At 41.0% G+C, this 26,566-nt stretch overlaps 1 protein-coding gene across 1 annotated transcript in view; it reads left to right on the top strand.

The window, feature by feature from the left end:
• The first annotated feature begins 10 nt into the window (after positions 1-10).
• Nsf (N-ethylmaleimide sensitive factor, vesicle fusing ATPase) overlaps positions 11-26,566 on the top strand; it is a 171,834-nt gene continuing 145,278 nt past the window's right edge. Inside the window, exons 1-2 of the mRNA XM_008821914.2 lie at positions 11-100; positions 23,936-24,021. Coding sequence (XP_008820136.1) covers positions 89-100; positions 23,936-24,021 — 98 coding nt within the window. The 5' untranslated portion in view covers positions 11-88. The remainder of the gene's footprint in view (positions 101-23,935; positions 24,022-26,566) is intronic.

The following is a 26,566-nucleotide window of genomic DNA, read 5'->3' on the forward strand; positions in this document are numbered from 1 at the left end:
GGGCGGGCTGCGGGCGGGCGCGCGCGCGGCGGGGGCGGGCTCTGCTTAGCGCCCAGCTGCATCCGCGGAGCCGGACGTGTCCGCGAAGATGGCGGGCCGGGTGAGTGGTGGCCAGGTAGACCGGCTCCCGGCTGCCGCGAGGTCCACGCGGGCTCTGGGAAGGGGACGCGGAAAGCCAGAGCAGGGCTGTAGGCGAGACGGGGAGCTGTGGCAGGGGATTAGCTCACCTCACGCTCCGTGCCCCCCGAGGGTGTCCCCGAGTCGTCTCCCGCGCCTCCCTGGCCATCCCCTGGAGCTCGTTTTCCTCGTCCCCTAGGTGCCCTCAGGGCGGGAGCCGCTCGAGCTCCGAGGGTCCTCCGCAATCCCTGGGGCTCCCGAGGTGGCTCCGCCGGATGACCGCGGGGTGTCGTCTGCTGCAGTCGGGGCGAGGGTGTGGGGACCCGTCTCTCCTTCCTCCTAAATGAAAGATCTTGTGAAAAGAGGAGGAGGAGGGTGCAAACGACTTTGAGGGCTAACCTCAAAGGGGGAACCTGTCAGCTCTCGAGTCAGGCAGGAATAGCTTTAGGTGCAGATGGATTATGACAGTCGCGTCGAATGCAGCAGGCGGTGCTGTAGTTTCAGGGCTTTACATTTTACTTCCTCCTTGAGCTTGTTGGATCACCGGGTAGGATGGGGAGAGTTGGGGCCGGGTCACTGCTGTATTGCAGTGTGCATTACAGCTGAGAACTCTGATGGAGGAATCCTGCCCCGAGATAACACTAATGGAAAACCTGGGGACATTAACTGCGTCATTAGGGGCTAAAGATATGCTTGACTGATTCATTTATACCAGAATATTTGAATAAGTTTGCATACATGTATGCACAGATGCAAATGCCCTGTCTAAAGAGAATGGTAGGTCAGGAGATTCAAGAGTCAGTAAGAGATGTGGAAGGTCATAGGTGTAGTTTCACCTCTTTCTCTTCCTTTTCCAATTACCTCCCCCTTTAGCTCAGGCTGGCCCCCTTCCACCGGTGCTTCATGGTAACCCCTCTTCTGAATAGTCGCCTACTACTGAACATACTGGAGTTTCTCTGAGCTTAAAACAAACCCTCCCTCTGCCCCAACACATGTGACCTTTACACTTCCATCCTACAGCCAGACATTCTGATGGCTTTATTGTCTCCCGGGTGTTTATCACCTGCACCCTCCTTGGCCCACCAGAGTCTGCCTGAATCATGTGCCTAAAACTAATCGACATTTTCAATCCTTGTCATACTTGATGTCTCAGTAGCATTTGCCATGGTTGACTGTTGTCTCCTTAATGGAAAACACTCCTCCCATGGCTTCTGTGATACCTTCTTCCTGTTTTGACTCATACCTCACTTGCAGACTCACCTTCCTCCCCTCTGTCATTCAGTTCACACACTATTTGCTTCTGAGGTAATCCTTCTGATCCCATCTATATACCAGTTCTCAATTTTTTAGCCCTCCCCCACAAAACTGTCCTCTGAGTTCCAAATCAATATGTGAAACTGCTTATTTAAATTCAAGACCACTTAAACTCCTCTTGCTTAAAACCAAGCCTACGATCTAAGCCCACTTCTCTGGTACTTTTCCTATTTCTGCCGCTGAACGGCACTACCACCCATCTAGTGGAAATAGGTGGGGAGAGGGTGGGTCATCCTTTTTACCTTTAAAAAACCTTATTTTTAATTCTGTGTCTGTGTCTTTGTGGGATATGTGCACGTGAGTTCAGGTGCCTGTGGAGGGCCAGAAGGGTCAGATCTCCTAGAGCTGGAGTTACAGGCAGTTATGAGCTGTCCAACTTGGGTGCTGGGAATTGAACTCAGGTCTAGAAAGCCAGCAAGTGCTCTTAACTGCTGAGCCATCTCCCTAGACTCATATGCCTTTTTTTTTTTTTTTTTTCGTCTTTTGAGACAGGGTCTCCCTGTAGCCCCAGCTGTCCCCAGCCTGTAGACCAGGCTGGCCTTGAACTCACAGAGATCTGCTTGCCTCTGGCTCCTGAGTGCTGGGATTAAAGGTGTGTGCCACCACGCCCAGCCCTCATATGCCTTTTAAATTTTATTTAATTTATTGTTTTCATTTTATGTGCATGAGTGTATTGGCAGCATGTATGTAAATGCACCCATGTTGTGCAGTGCCCTTGGAGGTCAGAAGGGGCGTCTGATCCCCTGGAGTTGGAGTTATGGATACTTGTTAACTGTCATGTGGGTGCTGGGAATGGAACCTTGGTCCTTTGCAAGAGCAGTCAGTGCTCTTAACCGCTGAACCATCTCTGCAAGCCCCTCATATGCTTTTTAGAAAATCTCTTTGAGAGAGAGAGAGAGAGAGAGAGAGAGAGAGAGAGAGAGAGAGAGAGAAAGAAGAAGAAGGGGGAGAGGTACATGCATGGCAACATGTGTTGAGAGGACAACCTTGGGTTGTCAGTCTTCGCCTTCTACCTTGTTCGAGGCAGTGTTGTTCACTGCTGCCTATGTCCGTCTAGCTGGCTTTGAGCTTTAGGGGAATCTCCTGTCTCCACTTCTCATCTCACTGTAGGAATGATGCTGGGATTATAGATACAGGCCACCATAGCTGACCTTACAGGGGTTTTGGGGATTCGAACTCAGATCCTTTTGCTTGTGCAGCAAGTGCTTTAACCACTGAGCCATCTCCTCATTCCCATCCTTTACACCTCTTACCATGTCCTCTGACCTGCCCTCTGTAAAATTCGTCACTCTCTTCCTTAACCACAAACCGAAAAAAAATATTTAATTAGGGCACAAAAAAGTCAGGCTTGGGAGCTTGTTGCTTCAAGCTATCCCTAATACCGAAATTTTCCTCTAGACCGATCACTTGTTTGCTGTCATCCCAACCTAAAGATCTCTGCAGTCAGGTCACCATTTTGTGTCTTCATTGCTACCTCCTTTTCTCTCCAGTCTAGATGACTGCAAGAAGTTTCCAAGTGGTCTCCTTTTAACATTCTGGCCATTTCCAGTCCATTCTCCACACTGGCTCTTCTTCCTGTGCCCCTTTCTACTGAACCCCCCCCCCCCCAGCAGCATCCCATTTCTTCGGGGAGAAGATCAAATGCTTAACAAGGCCTTCAAGGCTTTTGGTGGTTTTGCTCCTGCTCTCTGTACTCCATCTCTACTGTCTGTGCTCCAGTTATGTAAGCCTTTCAATGCCTTGAACCTACAGTAGTTTCTCTTACCACAAGGTCTTTGCTGGGCTTTCTTTTCTTTATAATGTTCCACCCCCAACCATTCACCTCCTCAGAGAGCACTCAGAAGCTTGTTCTGACCTCACACTGCCAACCAGGAGCCTTTGTTATATACACTTAAAAAACTATTCCTACCTTAGAAACTTAGCTTTTTCTCATTGTAAATGTAATAGTGTACTGAGTGTGGTGGTACATGTCTGTAATCCCAGCACTTGGGAGACAGTGGCAGGAAGATCACTGTAAGTTCAAGGCCAGTCTGGTCTACATAGTAAGTCAGACCAATCTGAGCTACAGAGTGAGATCCTGACCTCCCTCTCTAAATTACCTGCCTGCATTAGTAGACTTGGCCTTTCATGAAAGCAAAAGCCACATTACCATCTGTGTTTTGTATACTTCTTGGAATGTAGGCATTCAATACTACTATTTTTTTTTTGTCTTTTTGAGACATGGTCTCCCTGTAACCCCAGCTAGCCTGGAACTCACTATGTAGACCAGGCTGGCCTCCAGTTCACAGAGATCCGCCTGCCTCTGCCTCCCAAGTGCTAGGATCAAAGGCATGTGGCATCATACCCAGCTTCAAAACTACTTTTAAAAGATTTATTTGTATGTGTTTGTCCCCATGGAGGCCAGAAGGGGATGTCAGATCCTTTGGAGCTGGAGTTTATGTCACCTTGATACAGGGGATGGGATGGAAACTCTGGTTCTCTGTTAGAGCAGTAAGCTCTTTTAATTGCTGGCCATCTCTCCAGCCCCACTTCTTTTGAGACTGGATCTTAAACTTCTGAGCTCTAGTGATCCTCCCACCTCAGCCTCTCTAGTAGTAAGGTCTACAGGTGCATAGCAGCATGCCCAGTTTTAGCGCCCAGTTTGGCATATTCCATTCTGTGGTTGACTGGCCCCATATTTGGGTCATTTGGTAAGGCAGTAGCACATCATGGCAGGAATATAGCAAAACAAAGCTGCCCACCTCCCTAACCTGGAAGCAAAGAAAGAGGGGAAGAAACTTGAGTTCCCTGAGTCCCTTGAGAGCATGCCCTAATGAGCTAAGGTCAGGACATGTTTTCTGTTTGTTCTTTTTTTTTTTATGTGATTGAGTGTATTGCCTGTATGTATGTGTATGTAAGTGCACCTGTGTTGTGCAGTGTCCACGAAGATCAGAAGAGGCTGTTGGATTCGCCTGGAACTGGAGTTACAGATGGTTATTAGTCATGAAGTGGGTGCTGGGAATCAAACTTGGGTCCTCTGCAAGAGCATCCAGTGCTCTTAGCCGCTGAGCCATCTCCAGTCCCATTGTCCTTTTTTTTTTTTTCCTGACAAACATCACCAATTTTAGTTCATTGGGAAATTGGTGAAGAATAAAATAAACAAGGTTATTATTAGCATCTAGTTCATCAGAATTTAATTAATCCCTAAAATACATTGAAATCCCTAATCCAAGAAGTGAAGAACCTAAAAATACCCCAAATTTTGCTGTTATTTAATGTATTTACTCTCTGGCAAAAGATAAGGAATAGTAACGGGCACTTTACAATAAAGTGATCAACTGATTTAAACTTACCCAATTCCTTTTGGCCTTTCAGAAAGATTCAGTTGTGTAATAACTTTTCTTACCAGTTTAAATTAAAAAAAAATCTGCTAATAATAAAGCAGATTCTAAAGTTGTGCCTTCATTCCAATCTTTGTTTTCTGGGGCTCCCACTGCCCCTGGCCTTCACCAGAAGCCTTCTGCTTCAGCTCCTCTGGAGGGATGGCATCAGAAATGGAGGGAGGGGAATCTGAACCGCTGCAGTCTAGCTCAGGAGAGTGAGAGCTGACTCCGCTACAGCTAGTAAAGTCGCTCTATGTGCCCCTTGTTCCAACACTGCCTCCCCACTACTGAAAGAAAGATTTTTTTGATATTGCCCCCTCCAAATTGCCAGAAATCTTACTGGAGAGTCAGCAGTCCCTGACTGACAGTTCACATATGTGAATGTAAATGAAACCTTTTTTTTTTTTTTAAGTTCTTAAGCCTAGTTGATGCAGTCTGTGGAAAAGAAATGGGAGCAAGATGATTAACAGGAGAAAGCACTCTCAGAAGCTGAAAGGCATTAGGGGTAGTATTTACCTATCCAACACTGTGGCAAGGCAACAGTATATTCAGTGTCAGGAATATGAAGCACCTTTTGCAGCCTTGTCTCTACTCATTTATAACATTTTGTGGGTAAATGACTCGTTGTTGTAACCAACCTCCACATAAAGTTTTGGAGATCTAAGCTGTCAAGTGGGGATAGCACGTGTTCATTATCACAAATCCATAAAGTATCTGGTAGATCCATTTTCTACATCAAAGTTTTGCTATCTAAAGCACAGGCTGGGCAAATAGCTCAGTAAAGTGCTTGGGGGGACCTGAGTTTGATATCAAGAACCCATTTTAAAAAAAGCCATGTGTAGTGTCTGCTTGTAGTCCCAGCACTGGGGAGGTGGAGACAGGCAAATGCCTGGGGCTCTCTGGCCAGCCAGCCTAGCCCACTTGGCAAGTTTCAAGCCAGTGAGAGGCTCTTTCAAAAAAGAAACAGCCCTTGAGGAACAACACTCAAGATTGTCCCCTGGCCCCTACATGCACACACATCAACATATACAACTGCACACACATAGGCATGTGCATGCACAGGTGTGCACACACACAATGGAATATAGCAACTTTCTATAAGCTTTTTTTGTGGTTTTTTCTTTTTTCCTTCTTTGCAGTGCTGAGGGTTGAACTTAAGCACTTGAGTTGCATTCCCAGCCCCATTCTGCAATCTTCAATCTTGTATGCAGTAATTACTGTTTTTGTCTATTAATTTAGTGGATATTCAAAGAAAAATCTTCAAGTACACTGCATTTTAGAAAACAAAGTGATGCTTTAAAGACCTATTAGATACATGAATTTACTCTTTTTTTAAGTATTTAAGGTATAAAGGCGTAAGGGTGAGAGTATGTTATTACATTTTATTTAATTTATGTGTTCACTTCATGCCATGACACATATGGAGGTCAGAGGACAATCTGTGAGTGTCAGTTCTCTCTATCCTCTGGGTTCAGGGATTGAACTCAGGTCATCAAGGCTTGGTGGCAAGTGCCTTAACCCACTGAGCCATCTCACTGGTCTGAAAGATTATTATTTTACTATAAAAAATTCTTTACTTGACAGAACAGTGACTCCTTGGACACATCTGCATTTGCAGTACACCGAACCCTTGCTGCAATGCTGTTTTTAAGCACCCATACTATGGGTATTGTATTAATGTTGCAAACATTTAACTTAAGAAATGCAAAATGGTCTCATTGCCTATATTTACATTTGGCCTTGATTACCAGTGATAACTGAGTATTTTTCCTGTTGGTCACTGGAGATTTCCTCTATGAATTACCATTGTATAGTTTTTGTCAACTTTTTGTATTGGGATGTTTGCATTTTTCTTACTGGTTTATGTAGTTTTTCCTTCTGAGGAGGGCAGGATATGCTTCGATTCTATTTCTTTGCTAGTTGAAAATATCTTCTAGATGATCATTTTTTTTCATATTGTTTAGAGTCTTAGATTTGTTTTATTTTAGTTATAATTGCCGTTTTTATGTGTGTGAGTACCCCTGCATGTAAATGTACCATGAGCTTGTAGTGCCCATGGAGGTCAGAAGAGGGCATTAGATCCCCTGGAACTGGAGTTACGGACAGTTACTAGCTGCCTTGTGGATACTGGGAACCGAACTTGGGTCCTCTGCAAGAGTAGCCAGTACTCTTAACTCCTGACCCATCTCTCTAACCCTTAATTGCTATTTTTTGTCTTTATGGCTTATGTTTTTGTGTGCGTCTCAAGAAGTCTTTCCTAATTTTAAACTCAAAGTTTTTTTTTTTGTTTTTTTTTTAGTTTTAATTTTGCTTTGCACATTTTGCTGATTAATTCATCTGGGACTTATTTTTGTGTTTGGTGTGAATTATGAAGTTAATTGTATCTTTCTTATGTGAAAACAGTTGTCCCAGTGTCGTTTATTGAATCCTTCCTCTGCTCACTGATTTGTGATATTATCTGTATTATAAATCCATTTCCTTTGTGTGTGTTGATCTGAGTCTGGACTTTATTCTGTTTTATGACTTTGTATGTGTGTGCCTGTACTATGGTGGCTGTCAAAGGACAATTTATAGGAGTCGGTTCTTTGCTTTCACCATGTGAGTCTCAGGGATTGAACTCAGGTCATCAGGCTTACCTGATGAGCCATCTTGCCTGGCTGGCCCTTCCTTAATTTTTTTTTTTTTCACATTTTCCATTTTTCGGCCCTTAGTCATATAAATTTTAGGAGCAACTAACCCTTCTTTCTTAATTATTGCTATTGATTTTGACATACATTCATCCCCACCCTCATATTTATAAGGGTAGACATAAAGACTTTAATGAAATTCAGCTAAATGATTCTTGGAAACTGATTTACTTTTCCTTTTTTTTTTTTTTTTAAGCTAAAAGATACTACTAATCATAACTTGTGCTCTATAGATTTGAACCAAATGAATTAACATCAGCTGTTTATGAGTAATGCAGGGTATTTTGGTCCTTTACTGTATTCAGAATGAGGTGCTAATGTGTTGGTGGATTTTGCAATAGTCAAATAGAGGAGGAAATAGGAAAATCATTAATTTCAGGTAAGAAGTTATAGTCATCTTGGAAATCTAAAATTAATGTGTTTTTAAGACCACTAGATAATATAATGTTTAATGGATCCAGTGGTGGATTTTTTTTCATTGTAAAGAGGTTTTAGTGTTAGGTGCTTATGAACATAATGCTCATAGGTGATTTGACAAGCAATAATATTATCACTCATTCTGGGTCTTCAAAAGCATCTCTGTGTTGGAGAATTCTTTTAAATTAGTTACAGTTACTAGGACATAACCTCCTAGTGAATGTTGATACAGTTTTGTGAGAGGAGAGCACATGTAGCTCCCCTTGTTTAGAATGGAGCGTGGAATGGAGATAGATCACTCAGAATGATTGTTGAATGAACATGATACTTGTATCTGAACACCTTAATTAACACTCCTTACAATGTCTGCAGTTGAGTCTTAGTGTTATAGTCTCTATTGAACCATTGAGTACTTTAAATAATGCTGTTGTTTCTTGTGCTACAAGACATTAATAACATAGAACTGAATTTAAACAACTGCCTGATAACAGTTTTTTCTCTACCTGTAGATATTGGGTCTTTAAAAAAAAATTTATCCTTCTAATCAATTTACAATGAATTGTCAACATAAGCTTAACTGTTTGCTAAGGTAAATGACTATGTATACCAAAGGTACTGCTAAAGCCCTCCTTCTACACATGGCTTGTGTTCTATTGTAGAAAGAATAAAAGGAACCTGCTGGTGTTGCTGTTTTTATGACATTTCCGCTTTGGTTCAGGGAGTCTCAGTGGGTTCTGAACAGCAAATGAGCATAACCTGAGAACTGGCTAGAAAAGCGCTTCTCAGGCTTGATCCAGGCTGACACTTTAGAAGCTCTGGGTCTGGGGCTCAGTACTCTTTTAAACAAATTCTCCAGTGGATTTTGCTCATGGTAAAGTTGACTGTTGATTTTCTATTTTATTTCTTAGCTCCTTGTGAATTGGTGTTTTTTTTTTTTTAATAGATTTCTTCCAAATGTATATGCAGCCTAGATATTTATAAGCGTCAGGGTTGTCTTTAATGACTCTGCCTGCATCCAGTTTTCTGATATTGAGAAGTTATAGTTGTTCTGCACTATAGGGAATTAGGTCCTCATGACCTCCCCCCCCACACACAAAAAAAAATTAAAATGCTAGATAAAAGGTTTTAAAATATTTGATTTGAATTCAGGGCTAGAGAGATGGCTTAGCAGCTACAGGTACTTGCTGCTCTTCCAGAGGACCTGAGTTCTGTTCCCAACTCACATAGAGCAACTCCAGTGGATCCAATGCCTTCTGGGCGCTGTGGACACCTGTACACACACACACACACACACACACACACACACACACACACTTCAGTACTTACAACAAAAAAATTGAATTTGGGGCTGGAGAGATGGCTCAGCAGTAAGAACACTGTTCTTGCAGAAGACCAGGTTCAAATTCCAGCACCCACATGGCAGCTAACAACTGTCTGTAACTCCAGTTCCAGGGGATCTGACAGCCTCTTCTGTCCTCCGAGGGCATTGCACAACACAGGTGCACTTACCTACATGCAGGCAACGCACACATACACATAAAATAAAAATAATAAATAAGCCAGGCATGATGGTGCACGCCTTTAATCCCAGCACTTGGGAGGCAGAGGCAGGCAGATCTTTGTGAGTTCGAGGCCAGCCTGGTCTACATAGCGAGTTCCAGGACAGCTGGGGCTACAGGGAGACCCTGTCTCAAAAAGACAAAATAATAATAATAATAATGATAAATAAATAAATAAAATAAAAATTGAATACATGGAGGTAGGTGGCCAGAGCTTAAAGAATAATCAGACCAAAATTTATGTGCAACAGGAACCTGGAAATGTAAGCCAAATGAGGGCATTATTTGCAAATCTTAGTTGTATTTTTGCCTCAAGAGAAGCTCAGAGAACAGGAGATAAAAGTTGGTGATATGGCAGAAACCTCATAGAAAGGATGACACCTCAAGGCACCATTCTCTGGCATACCTCAAGGGGATACATCTTGTTATAAATGTGAACTAAGAATAAACTTGTTCCATCCAGGGATCTGAAAGGAAAATTTCCTGTCTCAAACTTTGATGCTGAGTAGGGTAAAAAAAAAAAATTTCCTTTTAAAATTTTTACCCACTGGCTCACCTTTTTGAGGTTTTGAATCTCTACCTGGTTGGCATTAAACTCTTAAGCCAGTGATTAAGTGTAAAATACAGTGCAGCAGTGCCTCAGATGCCAGGAATGCCAAGCAGCAGACACAGAGCTGCTTTGAGGAGTCATCTTCCAAGGATCTTGGTCAAAGAATTCCTAAACATGAAGTTTTGAAAAAATATAAACTCAAAGTCACAAATGATGCAACCAAGACATGGCAACTGAAAGCCGCCAGAAACAGTAAAAGGCTGGGGAGATGGTTCAGTGGGTTAAAGCACTTACCTCCAAGCCTGATGACCTGAGTTCTATCTCTGAGACCCACATCGTAGTAGAAAATAACCGGCGTTATTCTCTGACCACACTCTGGCACACGCCTTCCCCCAATGAGTAAATAAATGTTAGAAAGGAGTTAGAACATGCAGAGACATCAGATCTTAGAATTAGCAAACTCAGATAATAAATACGTATATTTAATATGCTTCTAGAAATAAAGACTTCAAGAATGAAGAGCACGAATATAAAAGTGATGACAGGCTTGAAGAGATTGAGGAGAATAAAGGATTTGAAATGGAAAGTAACAAAGAGAGTTTAAGAGTTAAGCTAAACATGGAATGTAGAGAAAGTCTAATCAGATTTCTGGGTGGAAAAGCATGGGAAAGAATGAGGCAGAGGCAGTATTTGAAGAGATAATGCCAGGAACTAATGAAAGAGATCTGTGTACAAATTCAGACTGCCTAAAGAAGGCCAGTAGGGGGGCCCATGCCTGCAGTCCTACAATCCAGGATACTGGCATATTATTGCTGTGAGTTAGAGGCAGGCTGGGCTACATAGCAAGACCCTGTTTGAAAAAACAACAGTAGTAATAAAAATAAAACCAAACAATGATGTCTCCAATAGAAATAAATGTATGGTAGGAATACCACCTAAATAGGGAATAATTAGACTTGAAGTATTTTATGAGTCTTGAATTATTCAGGAAGAAGTTAAAGCTAATTTGAATAACTTTAGGCTGATATTTATATTAATATTTCCAGAGTACTAAAATAATGGAAATATAAATAACAATGGGAAAATTGGGTTTTAAAAGGTCAAGAAGTGAAAAGTAAACATAGAAAAGGGGGATTGAGGGAGAGCAAAATGATAGAAATAAAATAAATAGAAACAAAGTAGAAGCAGTGCTAGATGTGGTTACACATACCTATAATCCCAGCATGCAGGAGGCTGAGGCAGGAGGATTGAGAATTCAAGGCTAGTCTAGACTATATTAACAAGATTCTGTCTCACCCCCACTGCCCCCCAAAAATCACCATACAAAAACGAAACCCAGTAAGACTAAATGCTTTATTCGGGGGGAAAAAAAAGTCATTTTGGATTTTTTAAAGAGTATATTGAAACAACCCAAAAACCCAACTGGGCTCACTATATAGCCCTGGAACTTACTATATAGACCAGGTTGGCCTCAAACCCTCAAACTCACTGAGATCCACCTGCCTCTACATCCTGAGTGCTGAGATTAAAGTCACCCACCCTGAAATCTGGTTGTTGTTTGTCACCAATGGAGAGTCCAGAATTCCAGCAGTAACAAAATTTGCTCTAAAGGTTGTCCACATAAGAGACAATAATCCTTTTAAAGAAAGATGTTTCAAGTAATGCTAAAATTGCAATGAACCATGTTTAATGTACTACCAAGTGAGAGGCACAGAGGAATGCCCCATAGTGTTGGTCAAATCAAGAATCTTTTAGTGAAGGCCAGTGGTCAAGGGGGCTAATGTCCAAAAGAACTCTTGACCCAGAGGGGAGGCAGAGTGGGCTTTATAAAGCCTAAAACCATAATTACATCATGCAATATAGCCCAGACCATGGGCTCCATGGAGATGCAGGTACAGCTGGGTGGGAGGTTATACTACCTGGACCTGCTACCTGGCTACTTGTAAGTTTCCTGGTATTGTGGAAACAGTGTACCCCCAGAAACTACAGGTGCAGCTGGTGTGGCTGGCTGGCTGCAGTGGGATTGGCTGAACAGAAACACAGGGTAAAGCAAAAGTCAACTAGAACAAAATGGAGTAAGTTTTGCCATTTCATTTAAGGCCTACCTGTATATAACTTTGAGAATGGCCTTATGCCTTTCCCACATATTAACCTGATAATTTCTGGGACTCTCACAAACAAGACTATAAACTTTGTTTACTGTTTAAGAAAAAAAAAAGTGCCTTAATTCCTTTGTATAACCTTTGTGACCTATGGCTTTCCTTTAGGAGCTGTAATCCTACCCAGTGCATGCTAGGAACTACCCTCTCAGCTCATCTACCAAAATGAAAAATAAAATTCTTCTCAAAAGTTCTTTAGCAATCCTTTGAGGCTGCTGCACGCTGCAGGTTGCTGCCACTACAGAATTAATGATAGTGGGGAGTTTCAGGCCTCTCTCAGTAATTTATAATTCAACAAGACAAAACAGTTATAGATGTAAATTGATAAAAGCAAATTAAAAATCCAGTTTCTATCCAGGCCTGGTGGCAGAGGCCTGCAGTTCTAACTACATGGGAGGCCAAGGCAGGAAAATTGCAAGTTCAAGCCCTGCCAGAACCACAGAGTGAATTCAAGGCCAGCCTAGGTAAATTAGTGAGATCCTGTCTCAACATTTTTTAAAAAATTGGGAACTATAGCTCAGTGGTAGAGCGATTGCCTAGCATATATGAGGCCATGGGTTCTATTCCCAATATTGGGAGGAAAATTCAGATTTATTAAAAAAAAAATCCAGTTTCTCAGTTGAACTAGCCATATCTCAAGTGCTTTATATGAGTAATGACTGCTGTATTCACACAAAAAGTAATTTAGCACTATACCTAATTAGACATCTTAAATTAGTAATATTTATAGTGGATAGTGAACAGCACAAAGTACAGATCTGTGCATAATCTTTGATCATAATGCAAACTCCAATCCCCCGCCAAAAGACGGAAAAGTTGGGGACAGTCAAAAACTTCTTAAAATAAAAACAGAAGTAGTTATAAAAGAAAAAAATTAGAATTCATTAAAATCAAAGACTGCTCATCAAAAGATGCTTTTGTGTGTGGCTCAGACTGACATAATAGAATTCTGTATACCAGGTGGCTTAACAGTAGAGATTAGTTTTTTCATAATTCTATAGATTGGGTGCTGGTGTGAGTGTGAATGCCACCTGCTTGCTATGTGCCCACATAGTGGAGAGAGATAGAGACGCCTCCTTAGAAGGCCAGAGCTCTGTCCAAGTAGAGTCCCAGCCTTTGATTTTACCTTAATTACCCTTAAGGCTCTATCTCCAGAGCAGTCACTGGGGTAGTAGTGGAAGTTTTAGGACCTCAATATACACGTGTGTGCGGGTGATAACAAAAGCCCCTCCATAGCATATACAACTGTATGAGAGGGAAGACTGACCACAGAGTGCAAGAAGATGTTTAAAACACATATATTTGACAGGACTTGCACCTAGAATACAGAAAAACTACCCATTAATAATCAAAAGAAACAACAAAAAGCCAGTAGAAAAATAGACAAAAGATTCAAACAGGCATTTAGTAAAGATTGTGTCTTTAACATTTCAGTGCTTAGCCTCATTAATCATCAGAGAAATGCAAACTGAAGCCTCACTACACATCACACACTCACCAGGAAGTTAGATTAAGAACACTGAGAATTCTAGGTGTTGCTGATGATGTAGAACAGCTGGAACTCCACACACCGCTGGAAGGAGTAAAGACAAATGAGTACAGCCTCTTTGCAAAACTTTTTGGCAGAATTAACTAAATTTGAACATATGCATCATATAAATATTGCCCATGACCCAGCAGTTCTCTGTTCAGGATAGAGGGAGTGTGGCATATATATAATATATATATATATATATATATATATATATAGGCATGTGTGTGTGTAGAATTTGAAAGGTATGTACAAATGTGTTTGTAGCAGTAGTGCTGTGGTGTGATAACTGGAAGCCATGGGAGTGGATAAGTAATGGTTGGTGCATACCTCAAAACAGCACTGAAGGGGCTGGAGAGATGGCTCAGCAGTTAAGAGCACTGACTGCTCTTGCAAAGTACTGGGGTTCAATTCCCAGCACCCACATGGTGGTTAATAATCGTCTGTAACTCCAGGGGATCCGATGCCCTCTTCTGACTTCTGCAGGGATTGCAAGACATGGGTGCACCTACCTGCATGTAGACAATACACTCATACACATAAAATTTTAAAAAATAATGAATGAAGCACTGAAAATGAATGGGCTATTACTATACATAAGACCTGGATGAATCCCAGACTCAAAATGAAGCATAGAATTCAGAGATCACATTCTGCATGATTCAGTTTATATGAAGTTTTCAAAACAGAGAAAATTTATGTTTTCTACCTATGATGATAAAACAGAGACTAGCTATCTGTGGTTTGAAGCTGGAGGGATGGTTATTGGGGGCTGTTGTGAGAATTTCCTCCCTGAGGAGATGTAAATAATGTCTGCCTTCTCTTCATAAGATCCCAGTGACAAACCAAAGTATAATTCATCCAAGTTCAGCCTGGGGAAACCAATGAGTTTATTAGGTGTTCTAGTTTGCCTTCAATTGCCATGACAAAACACTCTGACCAATATCAACTTGGGGAGGAAAGGGTTTTTTTGGCTTATATCTCCTGGGTCACAATTCATCACTAAGGGAGCCCAAGCTAGGAACTCAGAGCAGGAGCCTGGGGGCAGGAGCTAGGGCACAGGCCATGGAGGAACTCTGCTTACTGACTTGCTCCCCTGGCCCATGCTCAGCCTGCTTTATTTATTTATTTATTTATTTATTTATTTATTTATTTATTTGTCTTTTTGAGACAAGGTCACCCAGGGTCTCTTTGAACTCACAGACATCCTCCTGCCTCTGCCTCCTGAGTGCTGGGACTAAAGGTGTGCACCACCATACCCAGCCAGCCTACTTTTTTATACAATATAGAACAACCTGTACAGGGATGGCACCGCCCACCGTGGGCTTGACACTCCCATATCACTCAAAAATCAAGAAAATACTCCACAGACATGGCTACAGGCCAGTCCTATGGAGGCAATTCCATAATTGAGTCTCCCTCTACCCAGTGTGTCAAGTTGACAACTAAAACTATTCAGCACATTAGGCTTACTTACAGAGCATGGGAGGGGTTGTGGGCAGGAGTGTGGGTAACCCCAAAGCAGCTACAGTGAAGGTCTGCACCCAGCATGGATGATGGCTTCCCCATGGCCATATAGATGGAGCCCCTTCCCCAGTCTTTTCTAGCCTCCATGGTCTAGCATCTCCCCCACATCATGAGACCACATACAATCAGGGCAGAATTGCTTACAAATGGCTAGGAGGAGTGGCTGGACTAGCAGGGGAGGGCCCAATGACTGTAAGCAGGCCCAGATGACCTGGTGAAGATGGCAGCTGTTCTGGGAGGATAGTGCTGTACAGCAGGGGCAGTATGGGATGATGTCAAGATCTTTTAAATTTTTCTAAAAAGGTATATTCTTATTTTATGTGGATAAGAGTTTTTGCTTGCATGTGTGTAAATGTACCACATGCATGCAATGCCTGCAGAGGCCAAGAAGAGGGCATCAGATCTGGATTTAGAGTTAAGGATGGGTGTTAGTCACCATGTGGGTGCTGGGAACTGAACCTGGATCCTCAGCCCCAGTGGCGATATCTTCATTCTTGGACTGGGTGTTGGTTACCTCAGGTGGGTTCACTTTGTAGAAATGGAAACAATACAATGTGTCTGTTTCAGTGTGCATGTTTGGGCTGTTAAGGATATTCTTTATTGTTTGATATTCTTTATTGTTTCTAAGATGAATGTGGTAGCCTAGGGCCTATAATCTTAGCATTGAGGAGGCTGGTGCAGGAGGTCATGAGTTCAAGATCAGCCTAGGCAATATAATAAAGACTTTATCTCAAAAAACAAAAAGCTTGAAATGTTGGTGCATGACTTTAATCTCAGCACTTAGGGGGCTGAGACAGGAGGATCATTTTGGAGTTTGAGACCAGCAAAGGCTGTATAACATAGCAAATTCAAGGCTAGCCTGGTCTATGTAGTGAGACCTTGTTTCAAATAAAATTTTTTTAATTCCACTTTTCTCCTCATTCTTTTTTTGCACGCTGAGCAAGCACTCTGCCACTGAATTGTAGTCCCACTTCCCTCCTCCTCCCAGAGATCCTTTCTAAGGAACAGAAGTGGGCTAGTGAGTCTTTTTTTTTGCCTTTCATCAGCCTTTTTCTTTTTGCTCAAGTATTTTAAAATAATTTTTTTCTACTGAATTATTTCAAAATATTTTTAATTTATAAAAATGTAAATAATATCACTATATTATGCTTGTTATTAAGATATATTAAATAAGAAACCTTCCAATCCTAAAAATGCATTGTGAATTAGTGTGTTATTTTGTGTATGTGTATATATTTAATTATAGGGGCTCAGACCAACACCAGTAATTAAGATTAGTGTGGACTGTGGACATAAGTGAATAGATTTTGCTGCTTTGAAGATGTGACATTCATTAGTCCTTAGATTTTGTGATGTCCTTAGGTCTATCACAGTTTTTTCATTTGTTTTTGAAGAATTGGAGTTAATTTTGTTTTGATTTCTTTGGCAACTTTTGCAGTAAACTTTGTTCAGAGTAAGAACAGTATGTTGTGGAATAATGTCTTAAAATAAAATGGTATTTTACAGTTTTGAAAACACCTTCACAGATCTTTTCTTGTTAGCTTTTCAGAGCAACCTTATGAGTTGGCACTCTCAAAATATGGTTTTAAAAAGATATATGGTTAAAAAAAAGGTTTAAAAAAAAAACTTCAGCAAACAAAAAAACCCCCATAGTTAACTTCATACTTCATGGTATGAAAAAGTGTTCCCCTGAAGATCAGGAATGAGACAAAGATGTCTACTTTTGCCACTTCTATTCAACACTGTAAAGCAGTTATGTAATAAGAAGAAATAAAAGGCATCGTATCAGAAAGAAGTAAAAGCACCACTGTTTGTAGATGGTGTAGGGGTGGTACTTTGGCTTGAACCTAGGGATTCATGCATGCTAGGCAAATGTTCTATCACTGAACTACATCCCCAGCCCCAGATGACGTGATCTTATATCTAGAAACTCCCAAAGCATTTATCTGAAAAAGAGAGAGTGCTAGTAACCAAGTTCAGTGGAAGCATAGGGCATAACACCAATACCCAAAGCCAGCTGCATTTCTGTACATGGGCAATTCCAGTTACTAGCATCAGAAAGAATAAAATAGGAATAGTTCAGAGATCTAAATCTAATTCTTCCAAGGAAAGATAAAAATATGCACGGTCTTGGATTAGGTAGTGTGTGTTTGGTTTTGTGTGCGTGTGTATTTGGTTTTGTGTGCCATGTGTGTGTTTGGTTTTTGGGTGTTTTTTGGTCTTTTAGAGACAGAGTCTTGCTGTAGTCCCAGCTGGCTTGGAACTCATTATGTAGATCAGGCTGACCTTGAACTCACAGAGATCAGCTTGCCTTTGCTTCCCGAGTGCTCTGTGTGCCACCATGACTGGCTTAGTTTTTTTTTTTTTTTTTTTAAAGATGTGCTGCAGAAGCACCAGCAATCAGAGGAAAAATAGATGAAATCGGATTTTATCAAAATTGAAACTTTCGTGCATCAAAGAAGACTATTAAGAGAGTGAAGACAGCTGGGCGTGGTGGTGCACGCCTTTAATCCTAGCACTTGGGAGGCAGAGACAGGTGGATATTTGTGATTTCAAGACCAGCCTGGTCTACATAGTGAGTTCCAGGCCAGTTGGGTCTACAGGAAGACCCTATCTCAAGAAAATTAAAAAATAAAGCAAAGACAAGGTTGGTCATGGTGGCGTACACTTTAATCCCGGAAAGGAAGGAAGGGAGGGAGGGAGGAAAGAAAATCCCCAGAATGGGAGAAAGCATTTGTAAATCAAATATCTGATAAGCATATATCAGAGAATTAAAGACATGTTCATATATACACTTGAACATGGAGTTGGGCATGGCCTGAAGCCCAGTATTCGTAAGGGTTATGGTTAAGTAGAAAGGGCAGTGTGGTAATGAGGCCATTCTAGTCTGGTAGGACGTGGTGCTTTTCTTTCATTTAATCTCCCCCCATCATCTTTTTGAGATAGAGTCTCACATAGCCCAGGCTAGACTTGGACTCCCTATGTAGCTGAGGATCACCTTGAACTCCTGATCCTCCTGCTTCCACCTCTCAAGAACTGAGATTACAGGATGGTATTGCTTTCTATTTATTTTTGCCATACTAAATTATTTGATAAAAATACACTTAAATAATCCAATTTCTAAAGGGTACCTTTACACAAGAGTATATTATTTAAAAGTCCCAAAGTTAAACTTCATCCAGGGAAACCTTGCTTAAAGCCTCCTCAGTTTTTATTGTTTTGTTTTATGAAGAGAAGCAAATTCTCTCTCTGTTGGTTAAAGGTTCTGGAATTACAATGTAATACTTCTAACGATGTAATTACTTCTAACGATGTAATCACTTCTTTGGTTTGTTGAAATTGCCATTTTTGTTTGTTTCTTTTTGTTTTTGTTTTTTGAGACAGGGTCTCAACTATGTAGCCCTGGCTGGCCTGGAATTCCCTGTAGACCAGGCTGGCCTTGAACTCACAGGATCTGTGTGCCTCTCCCTCCCAGGTGTTGGGATTAAAGGTGTGCACCATCATGCCCGGTCAAAGTTGTCATTCTTTAAAATTTCAGCAGTCTGTAAATTGTTATAATGAAGACATTTCTACACTTTTCAGACAGTTAAATATTCCAATAATTCAAAAGACTCAAGTTACATAAAACTGCCCGTCAGTTTTCGTAATTCCAGGTCTTAGAAAGCTGCCTGCCTATGGTGGTTGGTTTTCTTATTGTTTTCTTAGGGTGGAATTTTCCTTTGGCATCTCTGTGGTTAAGCACACAGTGACTATTTATAGGGACTTAAACTTTGCTTTAAAAATGAGACACCCTGCTTGGCTTACCATAAAAACACAGATGCTTCTAGGTTTCAGTAGGGAAGCCTCTTGTCTATAGCATCTGTTTTAGTTGGCCAGCCAGATGATATCTGCAGATCACCTCCCCTTCTTTGTTTAAAGATATTGACACAGATTTATAAATGAAAAGGTTAATTAGCATTTTGTAAAGTTTTTTTACCTGACTCTGTCAGCTGTGTAATTTTGTTTCATTTATTTTTTCTTTTTCCATCTTTCATGTGTGATGTTCACATGTGGATGTGTGCACACATGTGTGAACATGCATGTGAGGCATGAGATTGATGTGAGGATTCATCCTCCATCATTCTTACACCTTATCCATTGAGAATCAGTTCTTTCGGTCAAATGCAGAGCTCCTGGATATGGCTAGTCTCTAGCCAGCTTGCTCTGTGGACCTCGTGTCTGGGCTGGAATTTCAGGTGGGCTACTCCACCTACACAATATTTACAAGGGTTTCTGGGGATCCAAACTCTGGTCCTCAGGCTTACCCAATAGGTGGCTAACCTCAGAGCCATCTTATCAGCCCCAAGTTGTGTGTTTTGTCACATGTTCTTTGGGTTGCTTATATCACAGTTGAAACAGGTTTGTATTGATCTATAAATATATGCATTTGATAAATTTTTAACTAGCCCTCACTGTATGCCAGACCCAGTAGAAGCCCTAGGAACTACAAATGTGAACAGAATCTAGTCTCTGTCCAATTAAAGCATGTAGGCAGACAATAAGAACATAGTCAGGGGCTGGAGAGATGGCTCAGCGGTGAAGAGCACCTACTGTTCTTGCAGAGGACCCAGCACCCACATGGTGGCTAAACAACTGTCAGTAACTCCAGTTCCAGGGGATCCAGTGCCCTCTTCTGGCCTCCACATGAATTTGCACGCACATATATGCACTTACACTCATACACATAAAAATCAAATTAGGTAAGTAAAAAACATTTTACAAAAGAATGTAGTCAGAGCTTCCATTTGAAGTTTATTGTATCAGTTTAATTGGGAGGGAACATCTAGAAAAAGTAGCATCTAAGCTGAGAATTGTGTAGTGTATAGTAACTGGCCGAGGAAGATTATAAAAGGAAAAAACTTAAAGGTGAACAGACCCTAGGAAGGTAGGAAAACCTGAATTAGTTTAATACATTTTAGGCAGAGGCTGGTCAAGATATGACCTTGAACAAAATGCTGTTTTATTCAGAAAGCAAACTTGTAACCTTAACTCTGTTCATTTTATTGGAAATTAGTGATTTCCAAACATTTAAGCATGAATTCTATAAGTTAAAAAAAACTGTATGCCCAGGATGGCCATAATATATATAAATTGATTTTTGAAAGGTTTATACACATAGTAAAATATACATACAATAAAAGAATAGACTAGTGACCAAATGCGTTGTACTCTCACATTTTTATTTTACTAATAATACATAAAGTGGGGACTAGAGACATGGCTCAGCGGTTAAGAGTACTGACTGCTGTTGCAGAGGACCCGGGTTTGATTCCCAGCACCCACATGGTGGCTATGAACCATCCTTAACTCCAGTTCCAGGGGAATCCGAAGCCCTCTCTGACCTCTGTGGCACTGCACAACAATGGGTGCACTCACATACATGCAGGCAATACACTCATACACATAAAATAAAATAAAAATAATAAAACAAGCGTTTAAATAATACATAATGTGATGAATTACTGATCTTTAATATCTTGGTTAAATGTTCTGTGATACATCTATTCAAAGGCCTGTTTCTAAATTTACCTTATTTTGACACTTAATTTTTTAAAAATTCTATTTATTATTTTTATTTTATGTGTATGCGTGTATTGGCTGCATGTAGGTAAGTGCACCTGTGTCGTGCAATGCCCTCAGAGGACGGAAGAGGCTGTCGGATCCCCTGGAACTGGAGTTACAGACAGTTGTTAGCTGTCATGTGGGTGCTGGGATACGAACCCGGGTCTTCTGCAAGAACAGTCAGTGTTCTTAACCGCTGAGCCATCTCTCCAGCCCCTTGACATTTAATTTTAATGGCAATCAAAGCCTAGATCGAAATGGGGCATTGGCTTCATTTTTGAAATCATGGTATTCTTTCTTGTTTGTTTGTTTGTTTTGGTTCTTTTGAGACAGGGTCTCCCTGTAGCCCCAGCTGTCCTGGAACTCACTGTGTAGACCAGGCTGGCCTTGAACTCACAGAGATCCACCTGCCTTTGCCTCCCAAGTGCTGGGATTCAAGGTGTCCGCCACCACGCCCAACTGGTAGTCTTTAAAAAAAAAAAATCAAATTAATCATCGTTTCTGGAAATGTTTGATTGAAATGTGGCTAGTACATTTCCATCTGTCTACTTGTTTTTCCCACAAATTAGTCATAATGTATTACACTTTTCATAGTGCTAATAAATGCCTTTAAAAAAATCACTGATGCTTAGATGGTGGTTTTAAAAGCTTAAACTATTCTATTCTAGCTTTAAAAAGCACACATATATGAGTTTGTTTTTAGGTTGCATGTATTCTTTTCTTTAAATTACACTTATTCTCTCTCTCTCTGTGTGTGTGTGTGTGTGTGTGTGTGTGTGTGTGTGTATCATGACACATGTATAGGGGTCAGAGGACAACTTGAGAGAGTTGGTTCTCTCCCTCTACCATGTGGGTCCTAGAGACCAAACTCAGGTTGCCAGACTTTATGGCAAATGCCTTTACTTGCTGAGCCATCTTGCCAGGCTGCACGTATTTTTTTCAAAAAGTGCAGTCACTTGGCAATGGAACTGTTTCTGGATACCCAATTTTGTAATACTCTATTCATTAGAACAAGGTATTTTTTTCCATTTTTGAAAAAAAAATTTAATAATTATTTTTATTTTATGTGTATGCGTGTATTGCCTGCATGTAGGTAAGTGCACTCATGGACAGAAGAGGCTGTCAGATCCCTGGAACTGGAGTTACGGACAGTGTTAGCTGCCATGTGGGTGCTGGGATACGAACCTGCGTCTTCTGCAAGAAGAGTCAGTGTTCTTAACCACTGAGCTATCTCTCCAGGCCCTGAAAAAAAGTTTTGTTTCTTTTTTTAAAGAGATTTACTTGGCGCATGCCTTTAATCCCAGCACTTGGGAGGCAGAAGAAGGCAGAGCTCTGTGAGTTCAAGGCCAGCCTGGTCTATGTAGTGAGTTCCCACCAGCCGGGGCTACAGGGAGACCCTGTCTCAAAAAGATCAAAAAAAAAAAAAAAAGATTTATTTTTTGTGTATGAGTGTTTTGCTTCCATATGTGTATGCATACCACATGAGTGCCTGATATCTGTTGGAGTCAGATCCCATGGAACTAAAGTTACAGAGGATTATGAGTTGCCATGTGGATGCTGGGAATTGAACCCAGGTCCTTTTCAAGAGCAACAAGTGTTCTCAACCACTGAGCCATCTTTCCAGCCCCTGAAAAACATTTTTATTTTATAGGGAGGGCCGGGGAAAGTTTTTGTCTACTTAATATCTTCTTGGTAATATACTACTTATATTCTCTTCAGAAACATTCAGCATGTTTGGAACACTAGTCTTTTATAAAATAATTATGTAATAATTTGTCTTGATTTTGAGACAGAGTCTTGCTGTACCTTAGGCTGGTATGGGACTCACTGTGATATCCAGGCTGGCCTCAAAAGTTCTCCTTCAGCCTCAAGACAGCTGGGATTATGGATATGCATCAATATGTTCAGCTCTTTTAAGTACTTACCTTGTGGTAACCAGTAATCCCTGTATAGTCTTAAAAGAAAAGGGGGACTGGAGAGATGGCTCAGAGGTTAAGAGTACTTAATGCCCTTTCAGAGGACCAGAGTTCAGTTCCCAGCACCCACATCGGGTGACTCACAATTGTCTGTAACTCCAGCTCCACAAAAAACATTTGTGCAGCTGGGGGATGTAGCTCAGGTGGTCCAGTGCTTGCCTAGCATTCGTGAAACCCCAGGTTTGATCTCCAGGTGATGCACACCTGTACTAGCACTCGGAACATGAAAACAAGAGATCAGAAGTTCAAGGACAGCCTTAGGTGCATGAGGTTATGTCTCAAAAAGAAAGAAAAACAAACGTAAACCATTATTTGGAAAAATGGCTAGTAGCTATTGACTAAAAGGGCTGCTGATTGCTGTTTTTCTTTTTGAGTGCCTCTTGGGTTTTTTTGAGAAAATTTTTGTTGAGAAATGTTTGGAAGTTTTTTGTTTTCGTTTTTTCTTTTGAGACAGGTTCTTGCTATGTAATACAGGCTAGCCTCAAACTTGTGGTAATCATCCTCCCTCAGGCTGGAAGGTTGTTTTCTTTCATCTGTAGGAAATATGAGTCATAGCCATTTGGGATTGCTTATAAAAAGATGCTTTTTCATAATACATTTTATCAAATTTATTACTTGATTTCACTTCATTTTATGAGCAATGATTCTTTTCTTTGAAAGGACTAGAAAATCAATTCAAATAAGTTTGAGCAAAAAGAATTTTTTTGGCTCAAAACCAGTATCTCAGACTGGCCTCAGGGCCTTTAACTTGGGTGTCAGGTGTGTGTTTCCAATTACCTGTTTGTTAGTTTGTGGGCTTTGCTTTCTCTGGGATGTTGCCACTGTCATTTAGAATGGAAAGTCTCCTTTCCGGTAGTGCTGTGGTAAGGAAGAGCTTTTCTTCTAGTGCCGTGGGTGGGGTAGGGAGTGTTTGTGGCCACATGTGCTGTGGTCGGCAGTCATACAAACCCTCAGGAAATGAGAGGCTCACAGCTTCCCATTGCTACCACTGAGGAGGGAATACTGGGAGTCAGAACCAATAAATGTTAACCACTGCTTTTGTGGTCATGAAGAGTAGGGAGCAGGAGCCCTAGCATGTTCTTTAAGGTGGTAAAATGTGATTTAATTTTGTTTTCCTAATTATTGGTTCTTACAGAATATGCAAGCTGCAAGATGCCCTACAGATGAGTTATCTTTAACCAACTGTGCAGTTGTGAATGAAAAGGATTTCCAGTCTGGCCAGTGAGTATCTAACCTACTAGGTGGTATTTTATAAACTTCTAAAGAGTCATTTTAGGGAAACTTCAGAGGATTACCTTTTTTGCTACTCTTACTGAGTTGGAGAACAGAGGTGAGCCTTTTGTATTGCAGTCATTACTATGACAAACTTTGAGAAGTACAGTGTTTTAAAATCATACATAATTTTATAATTTTTTTTTTGTTTTTTGACACAGGGTCTTCCTGTAGCTCCAGCTGGCCTAGAACTCACTACATAAACCAGGTTGGCTTCAATCTCAGAGATCTGCCTTCCTCTGCCTTTGGAGTGCTGAGATTAAAGACGTGGGCCCACCATGCCTGACCTACATAAAACTTTTTTAAAAATTAATTTTCTTAGCATAGCTAAACACACTAGTCAAGAATGACATGTAACATGGTTGTTAAGACATTTTGCTCTAGAGTTAAATTATCAGAGTTTGAATCCTGACTCTGCCAGTTACAAACTGATGACTATAGCTGGGTACTTGCCACCTTTGTGTTCCTGTGTCCTCATCTATAAAATGGGGGTGATGGGCTGGAGAAGTGGCTCAGCAGTTAAGAGCACTGACTGCTCTCACAAAAGACCTGGGTTTGATTCCCAGCACCCACATGGTGGCTAACAACCATCTGTAACTCTAGTTCCAGGGGATCTGGCATGTGTTCCTGTGTCCTGATCTATAAAATGGGGGTGATAGGCTGGAGAAGTGGCTCAGCAGTTAAGAGCACTGACTGCTCTCACTGAGGACCTGGGTTCAATTCCCAGCACCCACATGGTGGCTAACAACCATCCCTAACTCTAGTTACAGGGACTCTGGCACCCTCTTCTGACCTTCATGGGCATTGCATGACACAAATGCACTTTCATACATGCAAGTAATTACACTCATACCCATAAAATAAAAAAATAAATTCTTTAAAAATAAGAAAATAGGGGTGATGATATTTTTCTCTATATAGATGTGAAGAGTAAGTTACGATAATAAAACATTTAGAATTGTGCCTAGCACATTAGTGAGCCCTTGATAAAGTTTTGTTGGTATGATCATTATTATTATGATAATGGAAGAGATATGAAAATTAGAAGACAAAGACCTCAAATCTTTAAAAACATTTTTGTCATAATTTATTTTTACTGATTCGCATCACTGACTGAACTTCCAAACATTGTTGCCAAGTTCAGTGCCAAAATTCAATTACCAAAACGCAATCAAGGGACAGAAGGAAGTGCCTTCAGAGTGAGGCAGTACTGCATGATTGTGCTAATGTTCCTAGGGCTAAATGTTCTGTGATGCTAAATTGAAGACTTTCAGTTAACAGACTGAAGTACGGGTAATCAATGAGAGACTTGGATGGAATTCTTTTACATGGATTGAATATTCCACTTAAAAATATAGTAGTTATGGCCGGGCGTGGTGGCGCACGCCTTTAATCCCAGCACTCAGGAGGCAGAGGCAGATGTTTGTGAGTTTGAGGCCAGCCTGGTCTACATAGTGAATCCAGGACAGCTGGGGCTACAGGGAGACCCTGTCTCAAAAAGACCAAAATTTGTGGTAAAACAATATGTACAGAAACATCAGCTTTAGAATTATTTACATTCGAATTATTACATTGTAAAAGATCATTGTCGAAAGATAGGTGGCTTGTGAGGTGAAGCTGAGCGGTGGGGTATGTGCCTAGCTCTTCTGGCAGGTTCCATCTTTAGCCATCCCCCATGCCACCCCTTTTATACACAAAAGGTAGTGCTGCTGTGAAGCAAAGTTTGATGCCTCTAGCTCAGACAGTCCTTATTAGTTTCTTGGGGTAAGAGGTTATATGAGATGATTGTATTTTATTTATTATGGGTAACTTCTGAACAAAGAATTGGCACAGAATTCCTTGAAATAGTAAATATTAATATTATCTGTATGAAAGTTGATATTTGGGGGAATTTTTCTTTTTTTTACTATTTATTTTATGTTATTAGTTTAGCCTTTGAGAGAATCTGCTGAAAGATTTAATAACTAACCTTTAAAACTTACTACATATCTTATAGAACTCCTAGCTCTCCTGTCTTTGGTTCTTCTACCTTTATTTTATTAGAACATGTGACATAATCCTCAGGAGGAGAAATTTGTCTGATTTTTACATAATTTCAAGGACTCTGAATCATGACTTCAGTTTTATGTAAATTGGAAATGTCATCAATTTGATGTTTTGAATTGGATGTACTCTTTGTGGAAGACAGAAGAGGGTGTTGGACCCCTTTGAGCTGGAGTTATGGACGGGTGTTAGCTTCCATGTGGTTGCTTACTGGGATTTAAACCCAGGTCTTCTGCAAGAACAGCCAGTAATCTTAACCACTGAGCCATCTCTCCAGCCTCCCCTCATCCCAGCTGTTCTTTATGTTTGGAAAATATTCTGGCCGGGCATGGTGGTGCTCACCTTTAATCCCAGCAGCAGGTGGATCTTTGTGAGTTGGAGGCCAGCCTGGTCTACAGAATGAGTTCTAGGTCAGCTGGGGCTACAGGGAGACCCTGTCTTAAAAAGACCA

This window comes from Nannospalax galili, unplaced genomic scaffold (genome assembly GCF_000622305.1).
Source record: "Nannospalax galili isolate Female #2095 unplaced genomic scaffold, S.galili_v1.0 scaffold1128, whole genome shotgun sequence".
NCBI classification, from domain to species: domain Eukaryota; kingdom Metazoa; phylum Chordata; class Mammalia; order Rodentia; family Spalacidae; genus Nannospalax; species Nannospalax galili.